This window comes from Lepisosteus oculatus, chromosome 17 (assembly GCF_040954835.1).
Source record: "Lepisosteus oculatus isolate fLepOcu1 chromosome 17, fLepOcu1.hap2, whole genome shotgun sequence".
Taxonomy (NCBI): domain Eukaryota; kingdom Metazoa; phylum Chordata; class Actinopteri; order Semionotiformes; family Lepisosteidae; genus Lepisosteus; species Lepisosteus oculatus.
The window spans coordinates 6,371,988-6,398,803 of record NC_090712.1 but is presented as its reverse complement, the minus strand read 5'-3'; the positions used below and the strand labels follow the sequence as shown (position 1 = coordinate 6,398,803).

Sequence of the window (26,816 nt, the reverse complement as noted above, 5' to 3'; positions counted from 1 at the left end):
GCTTTCACTCTTGGCAGCCTGGACGGGTGGTTTGCGGTGCCGCGGCTCGGTGTTTCGGTGAGGTGGCCGCAAACCGGGCAGCAGCCCGAGCGTGGTCTCAGGCCGCGCAGCGCCACGTTCCCAGGTGGTCGAGCTGGACCGGCGCGAGGCGGATTTTCACCTGCTAAATGCCGTCTGCCGCAGACGTGCGGGGGCGTCCTTTCAGCCACATCGCCCCGCAACTCGCGGCTGGCAGTCCACTGAAGCTCCGCAGGTGTGAGCCTGGTCAGTACCTGGGTGGGAGACCTCCTGGGAGAGCTGAGGCTGCTGCTGGAAGAGGTGTTAGTGGGGCCAGAAGGTGGCACTCACCCTGCGGTCCATGAGGGTCCTAATGCCCCAGTATAGTGACGGGGACACTATAATGTCAAAAGGCGACATTCTTCGGATGAGATGTAAAACCGAGGTCCTGACTTTCTGTGGTCTTTAAAAAAAAATCTCAGGGCGTTTCTCGAAAAGAGTAGGGGTGTAACCCCGGCGTCCCGGCCAAATTTCCCCCTGGCCTTTACCAATCATGGCCTCCTAATAATTCCCATCTATGAACTGGCTTTATCCCTCTGTTCTCCTCCCTACTGAAAGCTAATGTGTGGTGAGTGTACTGCCGCACTATGGCTGCCATCACATCATCCAGGTGGGGCTGCACACTGGTGGTGGTGGTGGTGAAGGGGAGACCCCATTACCTGTAAAGTGCTTTGAGTAGAGTGTCCAGAAAAGCACTATATAAGTGTAAGGAATTATTATTACATTGCTAATTGTACAAATTCGTGTGTTGATAAAATTAAAGTAACATTTCCAGTAGTGGCCCTTGCGTCTATGCAAGGGGACACTAGCCAATTAGGAAAGGGGATAAAATAATCCTATTTATGTTGTCAGACGGAGAGTACCGAGACAAAAGTACAGAAACAAGATGCGTTGATCTTGCATTGCATAGCATATACTTGCAAGATTTGCATAGCATATACTTGCAAGATTTGATATGATCTTTTTCACAGCAAGAGTTGCGTTTTTCGTTACAAAAATGAATGAGGCAAAAGTCTTCGCTGAACACAATGATCTTGACCATGAGAAAAACATGCATGCTCTGCTTGTAATAAACAAGAGGGGTGTAGATTGAAATTCAGTAGTCCGCATTACAGTTTGCAGATCTTCCCATGGCCTTGGGTTGAATTGCGAAACGTTAAATAAAGCTGCCCACACGGAATGCGTATCTAAAGAACATCTTGTCTGCATTTTTGCTCGCATTCAGGGTCCCTGCTGCCTGGATCATTTAAAAAGGCCGCTGAGGCTCTCGCTTGTTAGCACTGCAGAAGGGCACGGCGAGAGCCCAGGAGCACTTCAGGGGTGCGTAAAGCAGGAGAAGAGTTTCGTGGAGTCACAGCACGACGACGTCCTACATCTACCCTGCCCAGTGTAGAGTCCGTCCATCACTGTTGACGGCGTCCTGCTGAGCAGCTGGACCAGATCGGCTGAAGGACCGACGGGAGCAGTCTCTTTCCTGTTGCACTTGCTCGCTCGGTGCGACCTGCAACTTCTTTGGATTCGCCAAAGTGTTTAGTTGCGTCACTGAAACTGAATCAGTCATTCAGCTCCTGGAAACAAATGGATTTATGCGTCTTAACGCTGAACACCGCTGTCTTTATAGGCGTCTTCAGACCATCCTGGAAGGAGTTAAACGCTTTGAGGGGGAAAAAAAATTCTACCAATTAATTTTGAGCTCTGAGGAAGGCCAGCCCAGAAACTGTTCAGGGCTGGTGTGGGCAGCTTGAATGACACGGTGGTGACTGCGTTCGTTAATAGTCCAGGAGTTTCTAGGCCCTGCGTTTAGTAAGATAATTCATTCTAACTGGGGGGAAAAACCTTAAAGGGATAGATTTCTTAAAAGTCAATGTAAAACCTTTAATATGAAGTGTTCCGTTTCCCATGTTACTCATGCATTTTAATGTGTACAATTCAAGAGCAAAGAAGCAGGCAGGAGAGATTGGTGAGGAGTCCCAGGGTTGCGTATGCATTACAAAATGAATGAGGAAACATTTTTGTTGAACACGATAATCTTTACCATTAGAAAAACATGCACGCTGTGCTTGTCATAAACAAGAGGGGTGTAGATTGAAATTCAGCTTGCCACCCATAAAACTTCCCTCAGGAAGATGCTACCGGCCTGTTAAAACCAGCACTCCCTGCTGTCTGGACCGCTTCTTTCCTAGTGCTGTCTTTTTGCTTAACCAGTTATGCACTGTCTTAACAATGCCAGTTTGTTTGATATAGGTGGAATGTTTCGCAGCACCACATACACCAGAGTAAATTCCTTGTAGGTGAAATGTGCTTGGCAAATAAAGGTGATTCTGATCATACTCATTTACTGTACATGAGAAATGTTGTGGATATCCTCGTGAAGCAGCAAGTTCAAATGTTTAGACAAGTTGCATTCTTCACAACCTGTTAGACAAATTAATTCAGAAGACGGTTGTTCAAAACCTTTAAATTACAATGTTCTCCTCATGTTAATTGAGTCTACTGAAATTATAGAACAGCCCAATTAAGTTTGTCCAAACTGCTATCGGAGCAATGCCTGCTGTCTGATTGTGGCAGGTAGCTGTGGTCGACTGTGCTGTTAGCCTCTGTTGTGTGAAACGGTTTGATAAACTACATGATCAGAAGCCAGAATGCAGGAGAAAGAACAGACCCACGCACTAAGAGCCTTCAGAACAGCAAACGCACTTTGGCAAGGTTACAGGAAGGAACAAAGAAATGAGAAAAGAGGTTCTATACAGGGCCTGTGTTCTTGTGATTGAGTGCAGAGGACCAGAGAGCACGTCGTAGTTATTTCATCAACTTCTGGAGTGCTTTTTTTATCATGTTTCCATGAAAGCCAAACATTTGATCACGTCAAGTGAGTTTTATCCTGCAGCCAGGGAAATAAATCTGCCATTCTCTGTGCAGCACTTCATATGTATTTAGACGGATGGGTTTGACCGGTTCTTAATGTATCAAATACTACATAACCTGAATGTTAACGATGAAACTGAAGAAGCTTAAGGCGTGAGTTTTTGAGACATGGCAGGAATTTCCCACACGAGGTAACGTTTTTTTCTTCTTTTCAATGTGTACCCTTGAACAGTTCCGGAAGTCTTTATTGTAGCTGACCAATGTAAGCACTAACCCCATCCATGTAGAAAATACGCGTTGTACATTTGCATAAAGTAGCCTTTCACAATTCAGTTGATCAAATACAAGTCAAATTTCTTGCATTTTTTTCTATCCTTAATTCTGGTTCTGTTACAAATGTATTTGTACTTTTAAAAAGTACAAGGCTTCATTACAGGAATTTTTCAATCCAAGTCCACTATTTTTATCCTTCAGGTTATAAAATACTGTATTCTTGAAACTCTTAGTATCCCGGTCCTATTTAACATTGAAGAAGATCTCTGTGAAATTACCGTTACCTCAGCTCAACCCTAACGAGTGATTACAATGGTATTTTCCTGTGTTTGTGAACGTTATTTTGCCGGGTTTGTAAAACCTCTAAAGTTTGCAGGTTCCACGCTAGCTTTTCATAATCATGCACTAAAGCAGAAAAATTCTGTTAACATTACAACCCAATCCGGTCGTGCTCATTTTAAGCCTTATGTTGCCTCGGAAAACTATTTTTTTGTAACGGGGGGGGGGAAACCCCCATGATGAAATAACAGTAATCCCAGCTCTGTTTACGTCTACCTGTGTGGAGCAGGTCTTCAGTCTCATCTGGCATCCGGCAGCTTGGCTCCAGCTATGTAAACGAGTATTATATTTAAATAGAGGGATGCACTTCTGCCTGGGGAACATGACTGGCTCTAAACCAAGGCGCTCTCCGTTTGTAGATCTTGGCTGGCACCCACAGGAAGTACCATTTCGACATTCACCGGGACTCCAACAGGCCAGGAAGGGAAAAAAATCCATTGGGATTGAATCGCAACACTTTTTTTTTTTCAGTGATTGGATGGTATTTGAAAAGAACACTGTAATACTAGTGGGTTTTTTTTTTTCAGAGGAGCTGCCAGCGTTTCTAATACAAAACCTACCTTGTCCTAAACAAACATTTGCAAATTGACTGGGCACTGTTTTTTTTTTTTTTTTTCCCCTCTCTCCTATGCAGTTGCAGTCTGGTGTAAAATTAAATTGCTAATGCTCTAGCAGTAAAAGTTCCAGTGAATGATCATGGGGCAGTTATCCCTGATGGCTTGTTATTGATCTGTCTTGCTCAGTTCCCCTGTCTGCCTTCTTTCTGAAACATGTCATTAAATATTTGTGGAATATGGATTCTGAGGTTTTTACCCCCAATTTCATTTATTTTTGAAAATAACTGTGACTACGATAGCCTGAGGCACACAGCTATTATTTGAGGGCATCCTGGTGACTTGGGTCAGGCGTGATCTCTGCGGCAAGGCCTGAGTGCCATTTTTGAGCTGGGGGAATCCATGAGCTCCTCTCACTCGCAGATCACAAGAAATCTGACCGTGCGGCTTTGGTTATTGCTGGCTCTCTGTGATGTAGCAAGGCGTGCATGAGGTGTTTTGAGGTTTCCGTCAAAATATATTTGTTTCTCCGTGTGTATATATATATATTTTTTTTAGAGTATCGGCAGTGCAAGGCTTTGAGCCATGAGTTCTTGTAAAATCCTCAAGTGAATTATGCGATCTGGAATGCAGACTTGTTTTTCAGAAATGTTTAGGCTGTCTTCCTCTTTTTTTTTGTCTTTGACACTGTAGACCAATTTAAAAAAAAAAAGCAAAACTCTAAAGGCAGCGGTAAATGGCATCGCATAACTCTGCAGGTAACAGGTCAGACGGAGCAGGGTGGCCCCGGGGTTGGCTGGGATCTTCCAGAATAAGGCTGAGACTATTCCAGAGGTTTCTCCTCTGGCAAACGGTGAGCCCTGCTACCGGCTGGCCGCCTGTCCTGTCTGGCGCTGTGGGCAGGCTGCAGACGAGGCTGAAGGGACCTGCAGCTGCCCTTGCAGGTCTTGCTCTGGAGCTGTGCTCCTCAATCCTGTTCCTGGAGGGTTTCCCCCCAGTGAGCATTCCAGGACTAATCTGTACAGACTGTTACCTAACCATCAGCTGCTGAAAATATGGCATTATCTACGAAATCTGCTTGGTCAGTAAGGAAGCTTTACAAGAGGAATTGTATTTCCTCCTAGGAGCTTTTTTGATGCCATCTGAACTTGACCTAGCTGGACCCTTATCTGTATTACGGTATAACTCATGCCCCACATCTCCACTAAAGGCCTTTAAAGACTAATTAGGTGACCTAATTATTGCATTGTCTGCAGCGCGCAGTGAAGTCCCTGCTGGCCCTTGTGTGTGGGTGCGCTGAGCAGGCTGGAGTCGGAGCGCTCCAGGTATCGACGCGCGCCTGACATAGAGGAGAGCGGAGTCCAGTGTGTGCTGATGGCGTTCGCAAGCAGTGACCACTCCCCTGGTCACCCGAGTCTCCGCGAGCACACTGCACTTCTTCTGCAGGCCAGCTGGAGTTTCCTGATACAGGCCCACTCTGGCTCACTCTCCAGTGGTCATGTGGTATTGTTCTGCAATTCAGGTGCCATCAAGGACCTCAAACTTAAAAAAAGCTTTTCCATCACTATGGAGTGGACACGGGACCCAGGAGGCTTAACGAAAATAATAATTTGCAATTGGGAAAATGGATTCAACCCTCTCCTGCAGTTTGAGGTCATGCATGGTACCAGAACAGTGTACATGAACACAGACCCTGTATGCCACCTAAACTGCCTCCTAAGGGCTTTTTGAGACTGCAGAGCTGCTTTAGGTTTGAGCAATATAATGTGACCACACTGTTAAAACAGAAGAAGCAAAAGGGATATTAATCACTGATGCTTATTGATGTTTAAAGAATTGGTTCTTTATGCGTTTGTTTTTCTTTTCTAGCAGGTTCATTGATTGTGAAAATTCCAAGCAATGGATGGGGACAAGGCAGCTGCTTCAGAGAGGATTTTGCTGGAGCCATACAGATACTTACTGCAGCTGCCAGGTAACTGGATTTGATATCCCGAGTTGTATAGCACAATGACTGGCTTCAGGATGATCTTTCCAGACTCCTCTGGCCCAGATACCGGGAGTCCTGTTGTGCTCATAGCCTGAGCTAAAGGATTGAGAGCACTGTGTGGTGGGACTGAAGTTCATCTAGATTGCTTATTTTCAAACAGATTGGCCAGCTGAGTTGAGCTCTTGCTCTCAGTTAACGTGTCTTTTCAGTTACCTTAGAGGTCAAAGGAGCTGGGGAGACAAATAACTGCAAAATCCTGACTTTGTAGAAAAATGTTACCAGCCAAAATCTTTCCTTTCCTCCGTATTGAAAGGCAGTGCTGTCTCCAGCTGCAATTAGATGAAAAAAATCTATACTTGCTATCCTATTTTTTTTGCACCTGGAGTGAGTGGTTTGCCAAAACTGAGAGCTTCATTACAGGTTACAGAAACTTGAGCCTTTTCTTACAGTGGAGCTTAACAAAACCTTTGACTCTGGACATCTTTTTTTTTTCTGGGTGGAATTGGTCTTGTGTTCTGTTGCCGTAATAGGAAAATTGGGCTGTACGTCGTCAAGGAATATGTGCTAAATGACTAGAAAGTTTATTGTTGCTAGTAAAATCCCTTTTTTATTTAGAATGACAAAACAAAATGGTGAAATTGAAAAGTGAAAAAAATGTTTTTCTTCCAAAAAGTCATTACTTGGCGACTGGGGTGTTAAATTGCAGTTTTGTAGTATAGGATCTAGATTCCATCCTAAATAAATTCCACAAAAACAACATAAACAGAGAGATGCAGAAGATCCTATTCCTATCGGATGAATTAAATCCACTTCAAACGACTGCATTTCTAGGTTTTTATGACAGCACTTAGCAGTTAGTGTGCATACAAATAGGTGCTTGCTATGATAATTAATGGGCTCATTTGCAAAAAATAAAATCTGTTTGGAGAAAAATTAATTTGCTGCGCATCTGCACATATTTGCATGTACACCAGCTAACTTATCAGTGGGTAGGAAGACTACTTTGAAAGACCCTTTGACTAATTTGAGTGTACCAAGTCTTTTATACTAGGGGAAATAGCACTACATATGTTTTGGCCATTGATACATTTTGAAATATTTACTCATTTTAATACTGCATAGCTTTCGATTTTTACTTCCAAATGAAAACATTAATCCGAGGGCTGCTTTAAGTGCCTTTGTGTAGCAGGACGTCAGTCCCCTCTGTTCAGCACTGTAAGCTATACAGCAGCTAATAGGACCGGATGCTGAACATCTGTAATAACATCAAGTTCCTCACAGTGGCAGAGGTGGCCGACTCTTCAATGAAGGGCAAGGAAGTAAAGTGGTGGCCGACCACACTGGTAAGATTTACCAAGTAACTGGCAGACACCGCAGTGGTGGACTCGGTCGCTCGTGACCAGGAATGTGGCCATTCCTGGCACACTGCTGATTATTTTCACTCTGTCGGGGGTTAGACACTGCACACGAGTCACAGTACACCTGCCCTCGAACCCTAGGCCAGCTGGGATTGCACAGAACCGTGAAACAGTTCTCGGGGGGCGTGACTGTTAACTCCTGACAGGCGTAGCCACACTCGCCGGTAAGGTTGGCGTCTTCAGGGGACCTCTCTTCATTCCTTGGCGATGACCGCCTCAGCCCGAGGTGACGGGTGCAGTGTCAGCCCAAGAAAGCCAGCAACCTTGGTGCCAGGCTGTAGCCCACGCTTGTCTTAAGGCAAAGCAGGGCGCCAGGGTGTGCCAACTGCAAGCGTCTTTCCCCATGAAGACCTTGATGTCTCCAGTTTCAGGTGCTTGTCTGGCTGTCGCAATGCTTGAAGGTTTCTGATTTTCCACGAGTGAGGCAGGGAGCACTTTTGCTTTTTTATTCATGTAGAATACACTGCAAGCCAAGCATCCAAAGCACTACTATGCATCTGAAACATGGCTGTACTATCAATGGCAAAGATACAGTGCAACAATATAGTTCATTGCAGTACCATTCCAGTACAAGTCCCTCCATGGTGAGGGCTTTCAAATCACTTTGAGGACGTGCGGCATATTCATAATTTTTCAGCAAGACATGATCTTAAATGCTTTCTGCAAGTAAAATTAATTAAGTGGTCTTGTAAGTGCCTGTGATCAACTTGCCATATTTTACAGCCCAATGTCATGTAGTCTGGAGGTGAATTATAGCTTTTACTTGGTGCAGAAGTTTACTTTATTGTTATGTTGCCAGTAATAAACAAGGATCTTGATCAACAAGAAATCGCAACGAGATGGATGTGATTTCACGGATATAATTCAGTCCTTTTTTTACTGTAAGCCTTTAAAAATAAGTGCTTTAAATAACTAGAGGTGTAAGGGAAATAATTAAAAGACCAGCAAGCTAATGCAAACCACATCCACTACATCCCTGCCCCCAGTACTGAAACCTGATTGTGTCTTGGGGACGCTCGTTTGCTGGCTGCTAAATTATGTATGTGTTTTGTGTAAACCTCATGCATGGATTTCAAATACCTGAAAATCCAACCAAATCTGTTTGCCTATCAGATTATTTGTATGTGTCTGGTTTGAAAATGAAAAAGGTTTATTGTTCCGATCTCTTCAAGCCGCATTATTCACAGTGACCCAGTGTCTGCACTCCGGGTAGTGAACAGGCAGTTTTCTCGCTGCTGAGATCTGTCAGGTGAAGCTAAAATTAGCATAGAAAAATAGATTGAATTATGCACATCTGTTTTGTTTTGGTAATTACATGCATTAGACTTGTCTGCTTTATTACTGCTTTACTTTGTTTAATGTGAATTTTATTTGTTGTGCATGATTTAAGTTCACAGGCATTCACAATTAAATAAGCATGATTTAAAGCACATCATTCCATGATTCCAAATAAAGGTTGTTTGGTGTGTATGGTGAAAGAGCCAAAGTGGGGAAAATGATGACATGAATAATATTAACTGAAATCACTCTGGAGCTGTTAAATGTAAGGAGATGGGGTGACTGGTGGTTATGTTAACTGTAGTTCAGCAGATCCAGCTTAGCTGCTGGAGAAACGTTTTTTTTAATTGTTACAAAGTCAGCCTTGTTCACTGATGTCTTCCATCAAATACATTCCTTCTACTGATCTTAACAAGCAGGTCTGAGTTGCTGATGTTATATGAGGTTACCCTGTCATCCCTCTCCACTGCTCCTTGCTTCAGCCTAGCTGGAGCCCAGAGAGCTAATCTCCCCTGAATTATGGAGATGTGATGCATATATTGAGCAGCTCTTGTGCAAAAGTCCTCCTTACTTTTTTTGGGGGCCTTATTTGCATGTAGCTGAAGCCTTGGATGGCTTTAAGGCTCCCCTCTTTGTCTGAAAGTGGGATTCTCTAGGCTCCCTGTCTTAAATAAAACCCTGCCGATAGATTTTGTAGATGGAGCCGGGCATGTCCTGTGACACTACTGTGAGATCTCCAGTTCTCAGTGTGTAACCCCTCCAAGACGTGGCACCTGAATCTCTAACTAGAGAGGAGTGGCGCAAGATGTTCTCTCCCTCTCCAATTGTACTTGAGAAGCCCTGTGCTCCTCTGCCAGGCAGAAATGGGCTTCCCTTAAGGTTCACTGTCAACAGTGAAATGTGATGTTCTTTACAGATTAAAAAAAAATAATTTTCCATGACTTAATTTACCTCTTAAATGTCATTAAAATGTGCCCTTACAGTAAGTTTTTGCGTAGACTTTGTACAAAAAAGCTGCCAATAAATTCATCGGAGTGCACTTTAGCATGGGCTGAAAATTCTTCACGCAATACAAGGGACAGGGAGGTAATGTTAAGATACATGCTCATGTGCCAGAGGGTAGAGACTCCTGCTCTTATTCGTTCTAGTGTGCTGTTATGCTGAAACTGTCTGGCTGAGTGACAATTCCATTGCTTTTGGGAAATGTAGCTTTAGCTGTTTTCTGAATGTTTAATTTCCACACGTCAAAGCCTGATCCACCCATCCATCTTCTAACCTCTTCTTCCAGTTCAGCATTGCGGGAGAGCCAGAGCCGACTTGGGCAAGCAGTGGGTGCACAGACGGGTACACGCTGGACAGGGTGCCAGTCCATCACGGGGCAAAGAAACTAACAGAGACATGCACACACTCGCACCAGGGCCAGTTTTTCCAGAGTCCAGTCAACCCGCCGGTGTGTTTTTGGACTGTGGGAGGAAACTGGAGCACCCAGAAGAAACCCACACTAACCCAGGGAGAACATGCAAACTCCATGCCGATAGTACCCAGAGTCTGGAATTGAACCCAGAGCAATGTTAACCACTGCACCAGAGTGCTGCCCTTGAAATCTGATGCACAGGCTAACTTTTCTGTCAAATTACAAAAGCAATGAATTCACAACCCAAGACATTAACCTTGGTTGTGCTGTACTTGGTCCCAATATAGAGTCCGTGTACCATACTGACCCTCTTAACTATTGCTGTTATGTACAACTGGAGTACATATTTCTCAGCCCTGCACAGCATGTGTTTTTCTGAAGAGTTGTTTTGGGACTACAAACAGTTGTGCTCACTGCACGTGCTGTAGTACTGTTCAATCAATAGACTATTTAAAGGTGTTATTTATAGATTTTTTGTGCTCACTAGCTGTAAAAGGAATCTGTTCCTAAGCCCTGGTCATCTGTGTGTGTAGGCAGAGCAGCTCAGGAAAGCATGCAAGCTATGTGAGAGAATTACCCATAGAAAGAAATTAATTGGGTATGAGCCAAAGGGAAACTTCCCACCCTAATTGAAGTTCAGCACTGTCTAATGTCACTACGTATGGAGCGGAGTTACTTTGAGATCAGCGACAGGTGACCTGTTGACGTGCAGGTCTGTTTTTTCATATTTAATTATCGAACAGCTATAGTTAATTATAATAACTGCAGAATATCTTTGCTAACATTGTATAATATGTTTTAAATCATGAGGGAATGGAGGGGCAGTATACAGAGTGGCAGAATAATAGGCCTACATGGACTCTTCTCTTCATGCATTTCTGCACTGACCTTGAATTCTGTAAAATTCATGACTGTGAACGGATGGTTCCAAGGAATAAAACCAACTGGACTGTTCCTGTGAAAAGATGAGCAACGATGCTGAGCTTTGAAAGCTCTTTTCCCATTTTTGGCGCCACCCACATTCTTTATAAAGCTAATCTATTGTGTTACTCTGCACAGTTAGCAGTGCAGTTGGTATCAATGAGAAGGACTGTTCTGTCTGTAATTCTACCCTCTGCCTGAAGCATCGTATGCTGGGCTGTTATCCAGCTCTGCAGTCCTTTGGGTTTTTATTCTTCTATTTTTTTTTCTCTTTATTGCTATAAGTTGCATCAACCTTGAACTGAGATTATTTGGTCAATTGCTCTAAAATCAGCTTCAATAATGTTTGAGACAATAAGAGCTTTGTGCCACCCCTCCTCCCCTTTTGCTCATGAATTTCACTGCACCCCCTGAGCTCAGAAGCAGCAACAGTATCATTGCCAGAGCTTCTAAATGTTTTGTGGAAAATCTCTTCCCTAAAGTTCAACTAAAAAAGGCTGTTGCAGTGGGTTAGAAAAAAAAGCCTGGCTTGATAACATTGGCACTAGTCTTTGCCCAATTTCTCTGGGTTTCCACCTATACAAATTGGTTATGTCTCTCTTATATGGGCAGATCTGGGATATTTCCCAAGGAGTCCGAAGAGTACAGCTGCTTATTAGAAATACACCCACATTTTTAGCTCTCAGTACGTTCTCTTGTGTGGTTTGGTGAAAATACGATTAAATCAGTGGTTGGCGACACTTGGGTTTGTGACGCATCCCATAATCTCTCTAATATCTTTGGAATTGTGTAGAATTGACTTTTTGTTTTTAAGAAGGGCAGGTAACGTGTTTGGTCCAATACCCGAGTTTGATTTGAATAAGAAAATGGTGTGTCTAGTCGCTAAAAGAAATTTTGCGTGTTTGCAAGTGAAAGAGCAAAGCAGCTGGTGAGTGCACTTCAAGACATGATGCCAGTAGCGCTCCTTTGTGTTAAAGAGGAATCATGTGGATTCTGTTCATTTCATCCAGCTCAGAAATGAGGCACTGTCATTTGCCACAGCTTTTCCTGTACAGAGAAATGTTTTCTGGATAAAAGCACCCCTCTAGGTTATATCTTATTATTTTGCATTTTTTAGCTTGTGTTTATTCTTTTTTTTTGTATTAAATTTAACAGGGAAGCAAGTTAGGACCAAGCTATCGCAAGCCTTTAACCACTGGCTCAATGTCCCGGACGATAAGCTGCAGGTAGGAACAGCTTTCTGGTCTTTCTGTGGTAGTTAAGGAAACACTTTGCCATGTGTACAAGGAAGTGTGTTTTTACTGGTTTAGTTCCTCACTATGTAAAGCACTATGAAAATGTGATAGTGCTTCCTCACAGAGCAGCTAGCTGATGATAAAACATACTGACAAAAGATCCTACTCCGCAGGTTTTGCGGTAAGGTTGCATATCATGTGAAATGTAGTTAGATTTATGTCTGAGCAAAGTTTTTTTTTTCCCTCATGGTCATTGACTGGTTTCCTATTTCAGTACTGGCTTTGCTAATGTATACCCACAACTGGCTCGATGCCGTTTTTTGAAGTCTTTCAGAATTGCGGAATTATATCATTGAGATTCTAGGCGGAGAGAAATCAGTTGTATAATGTTTTTTTCTTTATTTCTGAAGCCCTGCAGCTCGATGCAATACGCCTTTCTGTATGAAAAATAGCGGGAGGGTTTGCCGAGCTGGTGGCCTGTGCCTTCCCCAGCCAGCTGCGAGGAAGAGCAGGGCTGGGGGGCTGGTCCTTTCTGTGGCTCATGCCAAGTTCAGAGAGGGAGCAAGTTCCCGTGCAGAGTTATGAGAACTTCTGAATTGTGAATTTTCAACACCGTGTTGTAAATTGGAAACTTCGGGAAAGCGCATCAGTGGCTAGAACTGAAGATCTCTGCCTTAAATTCTAAGGTTTTAGCTATGGCTATGCAATGTTCTTCCACAAGTCAGAATACCAAAGAGGTGTTAAAAGTTTACCATGATCAATCCTTCTTTATGAGCTGCAATGGTGCCTTTTGTATTAATTGTGCTAGAATAAGCCCCTTGATCCACACAGGCCTTGCATGGACCGAGATCAATATGCCAAATGTTAAATTGCCTTTGTCCTTTATTTTGTTCTGTTTAATCTTTATCCTGAAACTCCAGCAGTGAAACAGTTTCTGAGTTTTCCATTGCTTCATTGGTAATTCTGCACCTGTCCCTTCCATCGGATAATTAAATTCCAGGTTAAAAGCTTTTTGGCCTGTTCAAGTAAGAGAAAAAGAAAAAAGATATTGTGCTGGGCAGTGCAGGCACATTAGTCATTTCTCAGAGGAAGAGTCTGACACCACTAATTCTATCGCCTTCTGTCCATGCGAGCCAAAATTCTTCTGGGCCCGCTCTGACAGGATTAGATCACACTTGCTTTATACAGCGTTTGTAGTTCAAGCTTTGCAATGGTATTTAAAAGGAGTTTAAGTGAACCCGACTTTAGATTAGTTATTAAAGCCCTGCACTCAAGTTGAAGACAGGGCAGCTGAATTCGATATACATTTAACCTCATTTCAACTAATGCTACTATGACCGAACAAATGGCAGATTAGACCATGTTTCTGCCAGCAGTTTAGCAACTTTCTCTTTCTCGCAGCCTGGAGAAAGATCAATGCAAATTGATTTTGGCACATAAATATCACTTCATGGGCCATTTGTAGATTTGTTTTTCATTTCAGAGTTGCCACGCTAATGGAGCAGTGTAGGGTTACTACACTGTGTAGGGTTGGGGGGGGGTACGTTTTTAAGGAGAATCTCCTAATATGATATTGTGCAATGTCTGAAGTGCCCATTATCTAGAATTCCAACAAAATCAGACACATTGGGATAGTTATGCACCTTTGCCATGACATTTGTCAGAAATCGACAAATTAGAGAAGCATTTCTGGAGACTGTCACTTGACTGTCTAGTTGTACACTTAAGGACTTTTTCCAAGTTTGGCAAGATTGTCATTTTGAAGACTTAATATTCTAAGATCTATCAGGAACACAATTATCCATGCTGTGCAAGTCAGTTGTATTGTGTCCGGAGCTCTTGTTAGTAAATGATATGCTAACTTAGAGGCTGTCAAACCCCATTAAGTGACTCTTTTGTTCTATAAATATTTATTAAAATTCAACAGAGAAGACAGTGCAAATTCCATTTTATTTTATTTTCCTCATTTTATGTGAGTAGATGAAGCTTAACCTCATTATTGAATATGCTTTTCTTTCCATCTCTTGATGGTTATTACAGTGAAGATCTGTTGTACCCACTATGTAAATGCCCTAGCCATTATTAATCCATGAACCTTAATGTGTGCTGGGGCTTCTTTTGCTTTATTAATATATGCATCAGCAATGCATCGAAATGATGAATCTTTTCTGTTTTCGTCCTTATTTATGAGCAATTGTTTGCGTTAACCTACCATGTCATTTAATAATCAAAGGCCACTGCTTCTGGAATAATATTGCGAATCATACAGTTTTTGGCAGATCAAAAGGCAAGCATCCAGCAGATCAGAGCACTATACAACTGTCTTTCCCATTAATGCTGGTCACGTGTGAATAGGGAAACTGAAAATTCCTCCACAGACTTTTCTCAGTGCTGTACTTCTTCCACTCTGGCTCCTAGGGCCTGTTTCTTGAGGTGTAAATGAACGACAAGTGCTCAGGAGGATTAATGAGCCATGCTGAGCTTCATTCCATGCAGAAACAATGTAGTGGAAGCCAGCTTGCACCTGCTGCACCAAACTGAGACTATACCTCGGGTCATCAGTTATTAAGAAGCAATTCAACGGAACTTGGCTTCCCCCGCCTCCTCCTGCTAATGTCCTTAGCCCTTATTTATTTTTTCTGGCTCGTTTACCTTGTAGCATTCACGCAGCGTTCCACTGCCAGCAGCCAGAGGCCTGAAAATTGTAGTGGAGGAGTCTGGTATGTATTCTCTAGCCCTCGCCATCTTTTGTGTAAGGCCTTTTAACATTCTTAAGGATCTGTGCTTCCCTTCAAGTAGTGCTGTGAGCTTGCCTTGGCACAAGGGACTGAATTCCTTGGTCTTTCAGGAAGCACTTTCATGCAAACTGGGGTAGTTCAGCATTTCAGATCGCGTTGAAGTATTCCCCACTCCTCCAGAAAACAAAAAGGCAACTATGTGTCCTGTCAAACCATTGTTTTCCAACTCTAAGGAATGACCCCAACTCAGAAAATGCAATCTGACCTGTGAAGGAGCACAATGTTTTTGTCACGACCGCTGTCACCAGGAGGGTTTGTGTGCTGATTAAGTTGTCAGAATGATTCATTTTTCTAGACGGGCAATCTTGTTCCACCTTGATTTGTATGTAAACCATTTGCAGTTTTTGTTTTGTAAAAAAAAATGTAAGCCTCAGAAGGCTCCCCTTCTTATTCATATATGCCAGAAGACTTTACACAAGCGCAAGCAAGCAGCCAGTTATTTGAAGTATGCATAATTCGAAAGGTTTTTTTTCTGCTGATGGCCATTCCACCACTGACTTCAGTTCAGTTTTTCTAACATCCTCTGCACGAAATGTGGTATTGATTTTTGCCAACCAAACTGTTTTTCATTATTGTTGATGTGACAACTAATACCCTGGACACCATCAGCAATACATTCCTGAAGTGCCCAAGCTAAGTAACGTCTTCATCTTCTGCACGCCCGTTGGTGCCCGATATGATAAGAGACTCCTTTTGAGTTTGGTGTCACTAGGATATAGATGTTTCCAATCTTCGAATCTGGATTAATGTAGGATCTGTAATTTGGGTGAAAAACATTTAAGAAGATGGCACTATAGCAATTTTGGAAAAGCTTACTATGCATGGTTATCATGTCCCGTTGCCCTAAAATGTTTCACTTGAATGGCCTTTTCATCTTTTTTTATTCTACACGATAAAATGTAAAACACATCCATTTCACTTCTAATATTGGGGTGTTCTGCTAACTTTGCAGGTGTAATGTTTCCTGGGCTTTGCAATCATATTTTAAAAGTATTGTGAATATCCTTAAGTCTATGTCTATAAAGTGTTGGCTTTAGTTTGTAATTGTAATTTGTCATTTCTACCAGATGTTAGTGTAGTTTCTGGATTTAATTTTTATTTTCTGAGCTATTGTTTCAGTATTCAGTTGAACATTTCATTACCAATGATCCCTCCCCACCGGGTCAGGAAGAGCTTGATTGGAGTCCTAGGGAATTTTTAATGCTGTGCAACAATCCAGTGTTGTCAAGATCCTCTTGCATAAGAGGCCCTGAACTGCAAGACCAAATGTTTTCTGCAACACCACATGTGAAGGATTGTAGGTTATCTCAGACCCCAACAGAACTCTTTAGGCATGGCTGCCGTCTTCATCAGTGTTTCCCCTCACGCTTTATAGTTGCATTATACAACACAGTACAGCTTGACAGAGCTGCCCTGCCTGACCTGCCTAATAGACATGTCAAAACCTTGCCAAGCGTTTAACAGTGGAGTGTCTGCATATTCTGTCACTCGCTTTCAGCGTGGGAGAGCTACTGGAGAAAAGTACAGACACTTATACTTATATCTGCAAGGGCCTTCTCTGTACACAGATTATAGATTGTAGATTGTTACGAACATTAATAATCTATAACAATCTAGTAATTCTCCTCTCAAGGAAAAAGCCTAAAAGTTGCTTTTTTGTGAGCTAGTACCGTCTGTACATTTCTTTTCAGCTTTGTTTTAAAAAGGACCGTTCTGCCATCTATCTAGAATATTATTAGGGTCAATTGAATATGCGAGTGCAGAATAACAAAGATGTGGGAGTCATATTGTAGCTCAGTGTGTTGCACACTGTAGTACAATGTGTTGTTTGTTCTGTAAAAGAGGAAATAATGATAAGCTGTGCTTGCATTTCTTTCTGCTGTGATTCTCACATGCTTTGCACTGATTATAGATGTCAAGGGTTATTGGTATCACCTGATAGGGTTTCTAATTCTTGCATCATTTTCTGGAGCTAATTAGTTTGGGAGTATATCTACTTATGGCAGCCAGACAACTCTAAATAGAAGTGGTGTTAATGTTTTTATAACGGGTCATAAAATCTTAGACTTCTACCAATAAAGCTTTTTAATAGGGATGCAGATGCTTTATTAGGAGCAGATGATGGCAGAACTCACTGAAATGTCATCTTATTCAGATCCATATAGGACATATCTTTAATCTGCTGCAAAGTGGCTTTTTACCAGGAGATTGCTGCCTTTCCTTGCCAGTTTGACATATTGGCGCAACTACAATCCTTGACTGGCACGTAGATCAGCACGTCTTAATTTAGAATCGTAGAAGTAGTTTCAAGCTCATGGTTTCTGTGTTGTTTCTTGATGAGGATCATATCATTGTCTGAATTTTCCTCAGACAGCATTGCTACACGATTATAATAATGCTGTGACTCATAGCAACCTTATACATTTGTGAGTAACTCTTTGAGTGTCACAAGAAACCTTGTCCCAAAGGTTTTTTAGGAAAATGGAAAAATCAATCATTTTCTGGTAGGAGGTGCATTCATATTTGAATACAAATACTATTGAACTTGACAAAATTATGCCAAATAACATTTATCATTAGTAGTATTGATTAAGGAAACAGTCACGGGCTGATAGTGTGTGTGTGTGTGGCCACCAGGAGCAATGTAAGCTGCACATCTGGGATCATACTTTGCCACAAGGTTACAGGTTCTGGAGTTGGACCCATAACCTGACCATGGTGACATACCCCAGCATGCGCTATACAAATACAGCATCGCTGAGGAAGACCTGGCTCTGCCGTGTATGAGTCCGTTTGAAGAGTCACTCCACCATAATGCTCGCACACAGGTATTCTCTTGATCAGTGGGGTTCCTTATGTGTTTTTCTTGCTTGGTTTTTCAAAAGGCTTCAAGGAGTTAAATCGCTTCCTCAGGTAATCAGCCTGATCAGCTCTATCACGAAGTGATTAAGCACTTGTACAGTAGTCACTCAAATGCTTTTCAGTCTGTCAAGAATGAAAAGTTAATCAAAATAATGCCAAAAAGAATTAATCAATGTCAAAAAAGCATATGCACTTTTTAAAATAAAACCTACAGGAATAAACAGATTGGAGAGCCACAGTGTTGCGTTAAAAGAAACAATGCCGAAACATTCTGCAACTAAGAAAATCGCATCCTCTTTGAGGGCCTTCAAGTCGGAAAATGGGTTTAATGAAGCCGCAGCGACAGGATGTCATGGAAGTGTGGAATATTGTGTACAACTATAGAGACAGGTTCCATTCCTCCGGATAAATCAGAAGCTCTCTCCTCACACAGGAGTCAAGTCATCACACGGTAAACTCTCACTGAACCTGTCATGTGAACCGTGCTGTCATCATTAACAAGCAAAGCAGCCTGACGGCAGCTGTGGACTCGACTGCCTTGAAATACAACTGGTAGTACGAGTGTCATCCCAGGTGCTGATAGCATTTAATTCATCTGCCTATCGAGGGTTTTTTTTTTTTTTTGTCCCTGCAGTGGTTGTTAAGAGTTGTGCGCCTTCCTTCTGACTCATACAAAGCAGGGGCGCAGGGCCTGACGCGTGTGGGTTCACGGCACGCCATTGCACGAAGCCGGGGTCGAGATGGAGAGTCTCACAGGCCGCAGCTGGGGGGGGCGGGATGGAAGCTGACAAGCAGCAGAGGAATCCCCTCACTGGCACCACGTTCACAGTCCACTGCTTCCTCTTAAAGGCATCAGCATACTGCGACTCTCTCACTTGTGCACTCCTGCCGCGGGTTTGGCAGGACGCGTCGCATTTGATTACGTAATGAGCTTAAGATGGAAACAAAAACAGCTCATGTTTGAGTATTATTCGCTCTAATGCTAATGATTTAATAACAAGCTGGGAAATTCAATCAGTAGAAAGTTATACTTGGAAATCTATATTGCAGCATCAGAGAATTTGAGGCAGCTACTGAAAAGATGTAAAGATCAGTTTGACAGGGTGACATTCAGGAATTTCTTAAGAGAATAGAAAACATTGAGCAATAAACTCACCCGTCATCGGCAATAAATTAACCAATAAAGTAATCAGCAGAAAAATGGCACTTTTTTTTGTCCTGACCATTTTCTATTTTATTCAAGAGCCAGGTCATGTATGAAGGTTAATCAGTAACACAAAGTTGTCAACAGGAGGCCTACTGTGCAAATTGCAGACTAGAAGCATATGTGCCCATTGGAAGCAATATTAGCTGCAATATTAGCTGTCCAGTTCCTTTCATAGAACTTACACACTGATTTCTGAATCCTGAATACCACATCATCCAGCAGCCTTATCACCCTGCAACTCCCAGCTGGCAGCCCACTGCAACTCAGCAGGTGTGAGCCTGGTCAAGACCTGGATGAGAGACCTCCTGGGGAAAACGAAGGCTGCTGCTGGAAGAGGTGTTAGTGTGGCCAGTAGGGGACACTCAACATGTGGTCTGTGTGGGTCCCAATGCCCCAGTATAGTGACGGGGACACTATACTGTAAAAAGGTGCCGTCCTTCGGGTGAGACGTAAAACCGAGGTCCTGACTGTCTGTGGTCATTAAAAATCCCAGGATGTTTCTCAAAAAGAGTAGGGGTGTAACCCTGGTGTCCTGGCCAAATTTCCCCCTGGCCTTTACCAGTCGTGCCCTCCTAATAATCCCCATCTATGAACTGGCTTCATCACTCTGCTCTCATCCCCACTAATAGCTGGTGTGTGGTGAGCGTTCTGGCGCACTATGGCTGCTGTCGCACCATCCAGGTGGATGCTGCACATTGGTGGTGATGCAGGGGAGACCCCATTACCTGTAAAGCGCAATGTACCTGTAAGCAATTATTATTATTATTATTATTATTATTATTATTATTATTATTATTATCCAGGTTCATCCCACCACTGCTCAGTGAGGCTCAGGTATCGTGACCAGGTCATCCACAGCTTCAGTATCACATTCTCAAGTCCTGCTGGGCTGTTGTGTCACGGTGAGCCCAAGGAAGGACAGCAGGAGGTCTTGACCGACGAGGCGCTGTGCAGTCGGGCTGTTGCACGTCTCCACACTTCTTCCTCTGTGTGGACTAAACGCAGACGTGGACCTCCCTGGCAGTTGGTCAACAGTCAGGCTGTCATTCTGCATTTTTGTGCCAGCATAATGATTGCAAAGTGGCATTGTTCTTTTTTTCTTGATTCTTGCCAGGCTTGACATTCACCAGGTTAATTCATCAGCTCTCTCCCTGAGGAAAGGATTTAGTGCTGTTGCAACAACCAAGATCACTTCTATGCATTATGGTCAGACATGAATGCCCAATTAAAATCATGCCAGAAACATTAAGCTAATATCCAAAATCTGTACGTTTTCTAAAAACTTACACGAACAGTAATGGGATTCCCAGGGTATACATAACTTGTATATATCAAATCATGATTGACGAGGATTTCAGAATTCAGGTTGTGGCTTATTGTGTGAATCTATACATATTGTTCATGGACATGTAGAAACATATTGGACACCTTCAGAACACATGAAGTCCTGAAGTTCTGATGAAAACAAACCAGGGGACACGAGTGGGAGTTATATGGAATTGCAGGAATCGGAAACAAGCTATCAAGCCATGATGTTGTAGCCAATACCCAGGCTTCCTTCAAGAAACAGCTGGATGAGTTTGTCAGATCGTATAACCCATTACCATCAAACAGGCCAGATGACAGAAAGGCCATCTCGTTTGTAACCTTAGTTTTGTACATTTGGAAGCCTATGAGGTGTGAGCACAGCAGAGAAAGAAAGGGTTAAAAATGATTTGCCAATATATATCCATCTAGTTTTCCTTTTTCCTGCTCTTCTGTCTGGGTGTTCCTCCAGGATCTGCCTTAGCTTTGAGGCGGCACGGTGAATGAATTATTTCACAAAGCATCTTCTCCAGCACCTGCAGCCTGGCTTATGGTAGCTTCTTGGAGTCTGGATGTAAAAACACTTGTGGCCCAGTCCAGTGTAAGATCACAAATGGCTTCTGGTCAAGTACACTGGAGCATTCAAGCATAGAAATTCCTTTTAGAAAAATGTGTTTTTACTTATGAAAGCAGGGGTGGTGAACACCAAAAGTGCAGCAGTAACAACCCGTTTGCACTGTTTGTCCTAATGGGAAAAGAGCCAGAGGTGAAAACTGATTTCGGAAGCCATCCAAACATGCATGCTGCGGAGAAAGGTTTTATGGCTGTTTCTAAGAGCTCAAAAGGCTTCTGATAGGTCGTAAAAGAACAGTATTATTGTAAAAGTATAATTTTTATTTTCCCCCTGATGTTTTTGATTGAGATGCACAGATTCCCCTCATGACAAAATAAATGAAAGACATTTAGTTTTCAGTGTTTTGCACAGTCTGTTCTGGTAACCATTTTATCAATGGTAGTCTAACAGCAAACATTCAGCACATGTTGCAATTTCTACCTTTGCTTTGGGGGACAGAAGTAAAGATGTGTTGTTTTTTTCCTTAGTATCAGTGTGAATGGAGTACTGAGCTGATTAATGTTCTTGACAATAAATGCTCTGAGCAGCTTCAGGGCATCATGAGTGTAGTGTCAGTGTGTTTGATCAAGGACGGGTTTTTTTCCTAGATAACCCAGTGCACTACCCTGGCCCTCTGCCTGGAGTTGTGTGCAGCTCTCCGTGTTGCAATGAGGGTTATTCTGCAGCTTTCTGTGAGGTGAGAATCTTTGGACAAACAAGTTTGATTTCAGTGTCAGGACTGAGAAAAGAGCATTTATTCTGTAACACTTGATTTAGGTATCGAATGCAATTGTAGAAATGGAGATCTTGTTTTTCCACGTGGGCATATGAGTGCATCGTTCCAGCATTCTTGCCTGTGTTGTTAAAGTATAAACTATTTGGAAAAAATGTATTTTGAAATTCCACAATGCTACTATGCATCTGGCCCATCCAGGTGACTGTCCCTTTCACACCCCATTGCAGATTTTTCTTCCTGTGTTACCTGTCACAAAACTGGAGGCACCGTCAGGTGATCCAGTCCAATCTGAGGCATTATTGTGCCTCACATAGAATGAACAGTCACAGGGTGCTTATCTGACTTTGCAAGCAGCAGGGTCAGCGTTTGCGTGGAGCCTGTGGTATTGTCTCAGTTTATCCTGCACACCTGTGATCCCTTCAGCATGGGCCCGAGTCTGGCTGGCTGTGCTGCTGCATGCACAGCGGTGCTGTGCTCACTGCTGCCCCCTGGTCGGCATCATTACTTCCGCTGAGCTCCTCTTCCCTGGTCTGGTCTTCCACGCATACAGTATGTGTCATCACAAGCACCAGATGAACCCTTCTCCTGCAGCCAGCGCAGGCAAGCTGTGAATTTCTCGAAAGAGGCGCCAGTGGAGCATGGCTGTGCTCGAAATGTGATCACGTGGGCTTGCGTTCTCCTTAGTGATGCACTGATTAAGGACATGGGGTTTCTATTCAACAGCAGATTGAGTTTATAATAATACTGGAGTAGTAATCTTATCTGGCATCAGTTACCCATAAGTGCTTCAATATTTGTACTCCTCATTCCACAGCAACCAAGAAATTGTCAACTAGCAATGACAAATGTCGTTTTCTATTTAATGAGAAACGTGTTAGGTTACTGTATTTAGGAGTAAAAAAACAGGTGTAAGCACAGTTTTGGCTTTATTATGCTGTTATTAAAGGAAATGCCTAAGGCTGTGACGGTAACAATATACAGTAAACTGTAACCCGCAATAAATGTAATCTTGTTCCAGTTTTTTTAATGCTTCCGAAGGATATGGAGAGAAATGGCGCCCTCTGGTGGATTTGCAGTTATTTATTTAGCCAAGAACCATGTTATCCGGTGGTTCCCAGTTGAGATTCTGGGAACCACTGAGACATCTGATTTTTTTTTCCAGTCAGGTTTAACTTTTTTAAATAAAAATTATTTGAATTTTTAAAAAGGTCAAGTAACATTTGTAATTAATATCAACCCTGTTTAAATTTTAGAACTGCCCGTGTTCAGGAGTTTTGCCTGAAATGTAACGAGAACATAAGCTCATTGTGGAAGCTTGTCTGTCGTCGCTGAGAGCTCAGCTAGAATGAAAACAAGCAGAGGAAGGAAAAAAACTGAATTTCCATTGCTTGCAGTTTTCTTTGTACAATTACGGTGTTTTCTGATAAAATGGTTTGACCTACCCAACAGGAACAGAATAGACTAGTAGCTGAGCCCTTAGATTAACAGGTTGTGGGTTTGAATCCATGCTGTACACACTGCTGTTGTACCTTGAGAGAGGTACTCTACCCCAGTAGCTCCAGTCTGGCAGCTGTATAGGCAGTGACCAGCTGGAGAGGGGTATTGTCGCTCATTCTGTTTAATTCTGCCCTAGCCAGGGTGAGCTGTGGCCCAGTGAGTCACTGTGGGCTGTATTCTACCCATTGTTCAGTCCTTTAAAATACTTAACTCTTAAATATTGCTTTAAAAACCATAAGACCTACTACATCTACAGCAAAGTGACTTAAAATATACTTCCCCTTGTGTGCCCAGGTGATCATCGAGGTGACGGAGATGCTGCACAATGCCAGCCTGCTCATCGATGACATCGAGGACAACTCCAAGCTGCGGCGTGGCTTCCCTGTGGCCCACAGCATCTATGGCATCCCATCCGTTATCAACTCCGCCAACTACGTGTACTTCCTGGGGCTGGAGAAGGTGCTGACGCTGGAGCACCCGGAGGCCGTGCAGGTCTTCACCCGCCAGCTGCTGGAGCTGCACCGCGGCCAGGGCCTGGAGATCTACTGGAGGGACACCTACACCTGCCCCACGGAGCAGGAATACCAGCAGATGGTGCTGCAGAAGACCGGCGGGCTCTTCGGTTTGGCCGTGGGGCTGATGCAGCTCTTTTCCAGCTACCAGCGCGACCTCAAGCCCCTGCTGAACACCATGGGCCTGTTCTTCCAGATCCTCGATGACTACGCCAACCTGAGGTCCAAGGTGTACAGCGAGAACAAGAGCTTCTGTGAGGACCTGACCGAGGGCAAGTTCTCCTTCCCCATCATCCACGCCATCTGGTCGCACCCCGAGAGCACGCAGGTGCAGAACATCCTGCGGCAGCGCACCGAGAATGTGGACATCAAGCGCTACTGCGTGGACTACATGGAGAAGGTGGGCTCCTTCGCCTACACGCGGCAGACGCTCCAGAACCTGGAGGCCGAGGCATACCGGCTCATCCAGGACTTGGGGGGCAACCTCGAGCTGACGGCCCTAGTGGAACAGCTGAGCAAGACCTACAAGGAGACCTGAGAAGTCCTGCCTGGCCTCCCTCACCTGACCTGACAGTGCTCTGGCCTTGCCTGACCTCCCAAGCACTTCCCCCAGGGCTGTGCACGAAGGACCTGCCTGGGAAACGGCAGCGTTGACTCACTCGACTTTTAGCAGGAATGATGTCCGAGACTCACACAGAGCAGCCTTATGCGTTTTTTTTTATGTATTGTAAAATAAAATATTTTCTTCCCACTGTGATGTCACCTGGCTACGGCATGCTTTTTCATCTCCATTTCAGTATTGCTATGGTGTTACAGGGACCTCAAGCAATCATTAGAGGCAGTGGGCCATAAAGGATGAGAAATTTCACTACTGTAGATTCTAATTTTAAAGCAGCTCGTGATGTTCGTGGCAGCAGCATCATACGGCTTAAATTTTCCATTTTAAACTGTGCCATTGGATTATACAGTATATCTTGTTGATGTGACCTCCTGTAACGCTGGTTTCCTGTAAATATATACTACAAGTGTTCTTCACACCCGTTACAGAATTTAAGATGTGAAGTTCATTTATAGACGGTGCTGTGCTGAAAGCAATATTGGGGAGCTCTCAATCTTTGGTTGCCCGACTCTGGGGCATCTGTGAGGTAAAGGCTTCTCCTGATCATGTCGGTTTGAAATGATCAGTACTAGCGAGAATAAAATGTCTGCCATAGCTGATCAGCATCTGTTTGCTTTTTTAGGAAAGCGTGCAGGAGTGTGGAGTATGGGACCAGATTTCCTGAAAGATTAGCACAAAAAGTTGAAGCGCATACTAGCGAACAACAGAAGACACAGCTCCCTCTTTCGTTTGCAAAGGCATCAGAAGAGCTGATAGGCTGTCAAGGCTTTCTGCTGTCAGCCCTTCTTCACATAACAGTCAGGAAGGCAGACAGCCAAGAAAAAAAATCATTTTCCCTGCATCTTAACTGAAGACATATGCTGTAGTTTCTAACTGAGTAGAAAGCTGTCAGCGAAAAGGGTAATGAGTGTATTTGGGGCAAAATTGTTCCAGATACTGTCAAATCTATATTTTATCCAAAACTCTAGAGTACGGTGAAGCATGCATTTTGTATTCCACACTCCTCATTCCACATTGCTCCTAAATAGAGGTTTTAAGAAAACCGTGTGGTCATCTATTAAGTAACGATATTGCATTGCACTGCCCAGCATTGAATTAAATTTATGGAAGAGTGACTGCTTCCAAAGGTTGATCCTTAAATGGTGAGATTTCCCAGACTCCACTGGGCTTTCCTTGAATAAAACCGTTTGAGGGTCTTGTCTGGTGTGAATATGTGCTGGACTCTGCCATAGCCTTGCCTTTTTTGTAAAGGAGTCTGCTGTCCAGTGGTTTCTGGTGGGGCAGTCCGCTGAGAGTCCCAGACCAGCACAGCTGTGGTCTTTAAAGCTGACCTCCAGCATGCTGCAGGGCATTAAGGGAAGCACTGTCTTCTCTGGCACTTGTGATTCAGAAAGCGCTGCACTCATCTCCAGGCTATTATAAAACCCTGAGAGCCAATATTAAATGGCGCTTGTGCTGTCTGATTATGTAACGTCCTCCATAGCTTCTGAGCCGCCTGAAAGGGCTTTCCATGGACTCGTATGCCTTGCAGCTGCTGTTTTTTATGATGTTGGTGTATTGTACAGGACGGGCAGAGGAGCCGGGGGCTGATGGAAATTGTTTTAACAGTGCAAGCGAACAGCAAGATGGTGGACATCCAGCTAGTTTCTTTCGTGTTTTCCCAATCTTTGAATTCAGCAGGGAGGCAGTGATACACAGGAACTTGAGTTTATTTTCAGTTCAAATGAGAATTGGCTGTGCTTTTTTTTTTATTTATATTTCATAGCACACTGAGGATAGCGCTGGGAAGAAGAGGCCAATGTCAAGTGAAAAGGGTGATGACGTTTGTGAGTGGAGGGTGTGTCTGAGGGACTATTTACTTGTTTATATTCATTTCAGACTTGGAAAAAGACATGCTTCTGGGATGTTTTTGACTTTTGAGGGAACAAAAACAAAAAAAAATAAAGTTGTGGAAAAATGGTATTTGGTATTTTTTCCTATAGCGCAAATTGAACTTCTAGCATTTACACCTGTTTGTTTTTTCCTGAGTTACCTTTAATCCCTGTGTGGACTGTTATGTAAAGCTGTCTCATTCCAGATGTCATTTCATTGCCATCTATTGTGCTTTCAGGTAAGCAGGTTCAGAAGCTAGGCGGAAGATACTGAATTTGCTCATAAATGTTGGGGGCAAATGCTTGGCTCTTCGTGTGCAGAGCTTTTTAGGGGTCCATGTGAGTTTTAATAAGGACTAGCATAGCAGGTGATAGGTCATCCGTATCATAAATGTAGACTCTTCTTATCTGACAGTGTGATTAAGGCATACAAAATTAGGAGCTGATAAAAGCTG

At 43.3% G+C, this 26,816-nt stretch overlaps 1 protein-coding gene across 13 annotated transcripts in view; it reads left to right on the top strand.

Annotated features, from left to right (window-relative positions):
- The window catches only part of ggps1 (geranylgeranyl diphosphate synthase 1), a 30,879-nt gene extending 6,251 nt beyond the window's left edge, over nt 1–24,628 (top strand). For 3 of the 13 annotated variants that reach the window (XM_069179979.1, XM_015362811.2, XM_015362812.2), the window contains exons 2-4: nt 5,958–6,060; nt 12,262–12,332; nt 23,654–24,628. In XM_069179979.1, the coding sequence (XP_069036080.1) occupies nt 5,988–6,060; nt 12,262–12,332; nt 23,654–24,409 (900 nt within the window). In that variant the 5' untranslated portion in view covers nt 5,958–5,987 and the 3' untranslated portion in view covers nt 24,410–24,628. The remainder of the gene's footprint in view (nt 1–5,957; nt 6,061–12,261; nt 12,333–23,653) is intronic. The other 10 variants (XM_069179980.1, XM_015362815.2, XM_015362817.2 and 7 more) reach the window with 5 other exon arrangements.
- Nucleotides 24,629–26,816: the final 2,188 nt, after the last annotated feature.